Genomic DNA, 6,000 nt, shown 5'->3' with positions numbered 1-6,000 from the left:
GTTTTTTTGTACCTGAAAACGCTTTGGGGTAGTAATTCCATTCAGTGCATATCCTGTAACTTCCTGCTGAAATGCTGTAACTTTTTATACCACAAATGTTCTGGTTTATTTTTGTTCTGCTTCGGTTGTGCTATAGCCCCTCCCAGGCAGCAATAACCTGGAAGCTTTGGGGAAGCACTCATTCCACAACAAACTAAAGCAGAAAAAACATCCACCACTAATGCACTATTGTTAAGAGTTTGTTGCAGAATACACCTGCAATAAAGCAGCAATCTAGAGGAGCTCTCTAGAGCCTGACTTGGAAACCCATCCTTTTTATTGTCCCAGGGAAGAAATTTCTTCTAGACACAATGGTCAAGCATTGGCCAGCAGGTGGCAGGCCCAAGCTAGTCAGGTCCTGATTGCTCAGGAAGAGCTTTAAGAAAATTGACAGGTTTCACTCTCTTAAAGGTAAAGGTAGAGGGACCCCTGACCATTAGGTCCAGTCGTGACCGACTCTGGGGTTGCACGCTCATCTCGCATTATTGGCCGAGGGAGCCGGCGTATAGCTTCCAGGTCATGTGGCCAGCATGACAAAGCCGCTTCTGACAAACCAGAGCAGCACATGGAAACGCCGTTTACCTTCCCGCTATAGCGGTTCCTATTTGTCTACTTGCACTTTGACGTGCTTTCGAACTGCTAGGTTGGCAGGAGCTGGGACCAAGCAACGGGAGCTCACGCCGTCACAGGGATCCAAACCGCCGACCTTCTGATCCCTAGGCTCAGTGGTTTAACCCACAGTGCCACCTGGGTCCCTTCACTCTCTTACTACAGGGCTAAAGTAGATGTGACATTTATGTGTCTTTGCATCTAATGTGCAGGGTTGGTTTTTTTATGCATAAGGTGCTGGTGCCGGGCAGGGGGTATACAGCTAATACCACTGTCCTGAATGAAATCCCTTTAGCTGATATCAGCATCCATTTGGCACATAGGGGATTTCCCACTCCCTGCCCCCCCCTGCTCCCGCCCCCCTCCAAAAAGCCAATACAGAAGGCTGGTCTAAGTGCATAGGTCGCTTTCTCTACTTTGTGTGTTTCATTGTTTGAAAGCAAAGTAGTGGTGATAGCATAGGAACTGGAGTTTGAATGGATATCTGAGATAATTCTTTTGGAAAGAATCCCATGGGCTTTTGCATTATGCTTTCCTACTTGTAGGGGTTTTGTATTATTCCTTCAACCAGAAGAAAGATATTCTAATGATTTTCAAATAGAGCTTTATTGATAACCTCCAGCCACATTCTCAACCATATTCTTAGCTCCCTCTCTCTTCTCCTTCCTTCCACCTCCTTCCTCAGCTACTGGGTGCTCCTAGGGGCAAAATTAACAAAACGCAAACTCAGCAGAATACAACAGGAGGGAAAGATTAAACCTCTACTCCTTCTTGCTTGCTGCATTCTCTATGAAAATCTGCCTTCGCGCTTGATATTAGTAATATAAAAATTGACATGGTTTCTAGTGACATCTTTAGCATGACATTAAGTTTGACCCTCTGCCATGACCTTTAAGAAATAACACAACTCTTCCCCTTTCTCTTTCTACCACCTGACGGCTGCTTCAAACCTGGGGCAGAAGTTGCGAGAGGAATGTTCTGAAGAACTTCATGCAACGTGAACATGCTGAAGGATATTTGCTCATAGGGGGACCGCACCCCGTTCTCATACAGGCAGGCAAAAGCTATGGCTGGGATCCCAGTTATTGACAAGTCTGGATAAGGCAGCTCAATGTAGGCCAGGTCGGAGTAGGCGCTGGGGCCTTCGTAAATAACCCAGGGCTCAGTCCAGCTCTCAGCATCCCTAGGAAAGGTGCTGAGGTAAATCCCCAGGTTGACTCGGGATCTGGAGCTCGTTGGGTGGCAATACAGCACCCACGTTGGCATTTGGAAAGAAAAGCCCGATTGCGAAATACTTCCAGCTTTAGCATGTTCTGGATCAGCATGTCCTTTACCTGATGAGAGGTGACCAGAGCAGACACTAGAAGTTCTTGTTTCCTGAGGCTGTCGGTGGCTCAGAGACTGGCTGCAGAAAAAAGGGGTAGGTGAGGCAAGACTAGGTGGGTGTTTCTCATCAGACCAACCCTGAGGTAGGAAGCCCACATCTTTATCAGAGCGGGTGTCTCTCTGGAATACGCAAGTGTTGCGCTGCAAATAGTAAAGCGGAGCTGGGAACCCGATGATGCTGCCATGGCAACCGTGCGGGGTCTCCACAAGCCGCTGCACCAGCTGGCCTGAGTGAAATACGGCCCCATCATCCGTGCTGAGGGCCTGCACCCGGAAGCCCAGAGGACTCCTGGCGTTGCAGTAGAGCACGTTGCTGCCGTCCTCCTCATCCACCGACACCATCTGGCACTCGACGGTCTGCAGGTTTGGGATGAACTCGCCAAACTGCCAGCTCTGCCCGTGGTCATCGCTGTAGAAGGTGAAAGCATGAGGGGTGGTTTTGCAGAGCTTCCCAAAGCACTCTTTGCAGTCGATGTGGTAAGCATAGGCTGGCAATAGCAGGCGGCCTGACTTCAGTTGAATGCCGTGCCCGGGGCCTAGCGCAAAAGTGGCCCAGTCTGAAGCAAAAGGGAAAAGACAGTGTCAGGAACAATGACAACAGTCATGAATATAAACTGCTTTATATGGAGTCAGACACATTGGTCCATCTAGCTCAGGACTGCCTGCGCTGACTGACAACAGGTCTCCAGGCTTTCAGAGAGGGAGTCTCTCCCAGTCCTACCTAGAGATGCCAGGGATTGAACCTGGGACCTTCTGCATGAAAGGTACATTCTCTACCGCTGAGCTACAGCCCTTCCACTAAGTGGCAATGAAGTTCACATTTATTATGGCGCCAGCTTTTGTATAACAGAGTCCACTTCATCAGATGCATGAAGTTTTGTTCTCATTTGACAAGTGAGGAGGACATGTCAAGAAATAAAGTTGCAAACAGTGGGATCAAATGGCAATGAAGTTCAAACTACATAGTCTGTGACAATTCAATTAAAGCTTTTTGGTATGCAAAATGAACAGAAAGCTGATAGCACACTCATCCAAACTTTGCTCTGTCAGTGAACACCTCTAGTGGGACAAAAAACCATTGTTGTGATTTAATGCCACATGGAAACAATCAAACTTCTGGATAAGTTATAATAAATTGATAAATGTGTTACTCTTTGAGGTGCCACAAAACTCTTTAGGCATTCCCAGATTGCCACTGTCACAAACCAACAAATTCGGATAGCATAGTTATAGTTGGTTGGGAGCTCTTGTGCAACAAACCCTCTCTCCCCAAATATCAAAGCTTTTACAATGAAAAAAGTGTCAGCCAAGTTGCTTGCTTTGATGCAACATCACCCAACCTCCTCACAAATGAATCAGAATGAATGCTCATTAAATGTATCCCTTTTCCATTCCTTCTCCTTTATTAACATAAAAGATCATCTCACCACTTATATATCTAGTTGATCACTGTGCTCTGCAGGGGAAAGCTTCCTATAGATACCACCTTATCTGGAGGTCTAGTCCAGACAATGTAGGAATTGGGCCTTTAGTGTTCTGATACCAACCCTTTAAATTCCCTCCCCATGAATAATAGGCAGGCACTGTCTGTGTTTCACACCCTCCAACACAATGGGGCCCAAATCCAGGACACCATTTTCCTGGTCCAAAATCCTGTGCAAGATTGCGGGCCCAGAAAAGGTGCTGGGGCTGGGGGCGGGGAGCAAGTTCTTGGCCTGAAATTGTGTGAGACCAAAGTGCTCCAAATGGCTGCTGTACTGTCACAGTGGGAAGTGGGTCAGTTGGTAAGTATGCTGTCATCCTGCTAAAGACCATATTCTCTTTCAACAGATCTTTTAAGATGAGATCTTTCCCAGCCTGGATCTGTATTTAAATTATTTTTAAGATGCTTTAAAGATTTGTTATTATTAATATTGTTTTGTTGCTTCTTGGTTGTCACTGTGGATTCCTTTGGGAGCAAAGGTGGTATATACATTTCATAATTCATTCATTAAGTAAACTGCTCCTGTGTCTCGTACCTTCAATGGACACGCCAATAACTTGCTGGGTGAGATCAGTCACATGGCTCCAGCTGATGCCCTGGTCAGAACTAGACACGTAGCAGAGGCGGGCAGCATTTTGGCCTGTGATGATCTGAAAGGCTTCAGGGGTTCTGCCCAGGACAGCAATGAAAAACAAGAAAACCATGCCTGTAAGCTCATCATAGATAGGGCAAGGGTTCATGGACCGATGGTGTGCCAGAGTTGCTGTTTCAAGGGCTCGCATATCTTCCCACTGGCAAAGAAAGATGGTAAAAGAGTTAGGAAGCCAATTCATTTTTCTTCCCCGGCATCTACCGGTAGGGTTTCCAGACTCAATAGAGAACAGGACTTCTGTGCCTTTAATTGCCCTGCTCTCTTTTGAGTCTGGAAACCTTAAAGAGAAACCAGGTATAAACCTCAGGTTAAGAACAATTTCAGGTTAAGAATGGACCTCCGCAAGGAATTAAGTTCATAACCAGAGGCACTACTATATTGATCATTTAATTTGCTCTGGTCCATTCTTGGTTATTACGGTTGCTATATGTGTGGCTGAACAAGGTGGGAGTTTTAGAGTATCAAGAGGCACCAGTTATATTATTCCTGACAACAAAAGAAGTGGCAAAGAAAGCGCATCGCAGAGACAGATACAAGAACAGTCCGCTAGATCAGGCCCATCTAGTCCAGCATCCTCTTCTCAAAGTGGCCAACCAGATGCCTGTGGGAAACTCACAAGGATGTCACAGATAATTTCCTCTACGCCTTAAGTTTCAGTCCTGTCATATGGTGTCAGCAAAACTGACTTCATTTTGTCTTACATCCACAAAGTTCTTGTAGAAAGTGCCCCTTCTCAGCACCAGTAAGTTAGCATGAGCATCATCGACGCTCAGCCGCTCCTCTGCAAAAGCCAGCAGCTTTGCAACACAAGGGATGTGGAGTAGCGCTGGCACTCGGTAGGTCACTCCGCTCGTCTCCCTTTCAAAGAGGACTGTCCGGGCAGGGAAATGGCGAGAGCCCATTGCACTTGCAGCAAGGAGAGAAAGCCCTAAAAACAAAGAGAGAGTTTGGATGTATCTACACAGCAGACTTGAAACTTAAAAACCTCACAGCAAACATTTGGTCCGGTATACCTGAAGGAGCGTCTCCACCCCCATCGTTCTGCCCGGACACTGAGGTCCAGCTCCGAGGGCCTTCTGGCGGTTCCCTCTCTATGAGAAGCCAAGTTACAGGGAACCAGGCAGAGGGCCTTCTCGGTAGTGGCACCCACCCTGTGGAATGCCCTCCCACTAGAGGTCAAAGAGAACAACAATTACCAGACCTTTAGAAGGCATCTCAAGGCAGCCCTGTTTAGGGAAGCTTTTAATGTTTGATGGATTTCTGTATTTTAGTGTTTTGTTGGAAGCCGCCCAGAGTGGCTGGGGGAACCCGGCCAGATGGGCGGGGTATAAATAATAAATTATTATTATTATTATTATTATTATTATTATTATTATTATTATTATTTGTAAGCAGAGAACCTGTGAAATCTTTGAAGGGTGTGTGTTGTCTTCAAGGACAGCAAATCAATGTGCACCCAAGCCTCACAACACCTAATTCCATCCCTTCCTTTGGCTGAGGACAAGGATGGGGAACTTGCGGCTCTTCACATGTTGTTGCACTGCTACTCCCATAATCTCCGATAGCCAGCCATGTTGGGTTGGGGATGATGGGAGTTGGAGTCCAACAACTTCTGGGAGGCTATAGGTTCCCCACTCCTGACCTAGGAGAGAACTTGCTGCAGGCCTGTTCGAATTCTTTTAATAAACCCTCTTTGTGGAACAGTGAGGTCTGCCTTGCGCCTTCGCTGACATTTTTTTCAGTGCCAGGAAAAAAAGTACATTTCCCCCAGATTTTGGATGAATGATGATGGTGTTGTTTTCTGCTAGTGTGCTTCCAAAGCTTTCTACTG

The 6,000-nt window shown here is 46.5% G+C and overlaps 1 protein-coding gene across 1 annotated transcript; it reads right to left on the bottom strand.

Moving 5' to 3' along the window:
• Nucleotides 1-1,420: 1,420 nt before the first annotated feature.
• On the bottom strand, nt 1,421-5,081 carry NEU4 (neuraminidase 4). Its single transcript, XM_035134010.2, has 3 exons — nt 4,871-5,081; nt 4,053-4,308; nt 1,421-2,591 (listed from the first exon to the last, which is right to left on the bottom strand). The coding sequence occupies exons 1-3, from the start codon at nt 5,069-5,071 to the stop codon at nt 1,540-1,542; spliced, it is 1,509 nt and encodes a 502-aa protein (XP_034989901.2). The 5' UTR covers nt 5,072-5,081; the 3' UTR covers nt 1,421-1,539.
• Between the last annotated feature and the right edge of the window lie 919 nt (nt 5,082-6,000).

The sequence above is a fragment of the Zootoca vivipara genome, chromosome 5, assembly GCF_963506605.1.
Source record: "Zootoca vivipara chromosome 5, rZooViv1.1, whole genome shotgun sequence".
Taxonomy (NCBI): Eukaryota; Metazoa; Chordata; class Lepidosauria; order Squamata; family Lacertidae; genus Zootoca; species Zootoca vivipara.
The sequence above is the reverse complement of the archived record's forward strand: the minus strand, read 5'-3'. Positions and strand labels throughout refer to the sequence as shown.

What these genes read in the sequence shown, in the direction of transcription:
- NEU4 (XM_035134010.2), bottom strand. Translation starts at nt 5,071, where the DNA reads ATGGGCTCTCGCCATTTCCCTGCCCGGACAGTCCTCTTTGAAAGGGAG. An exon ending in TCTACAAGAACTTTGTGGAT is followed by an intron (nt 4,309 to 4,870) that starts GTAAGACAAAAT and finishes TTTCTTTGCCAG; the next exon opens with TGGGAAGATATGCGAGCCCT. An exon ending in TATTGGCGTGTCCATTGAAG is followed by an intron (nt 2,592 to 4,052) that starts GTACGAGACACA and finishes CTTTTGCTTCAG; the next exon opens with ACTGGGCCACTTTTGCGCTA.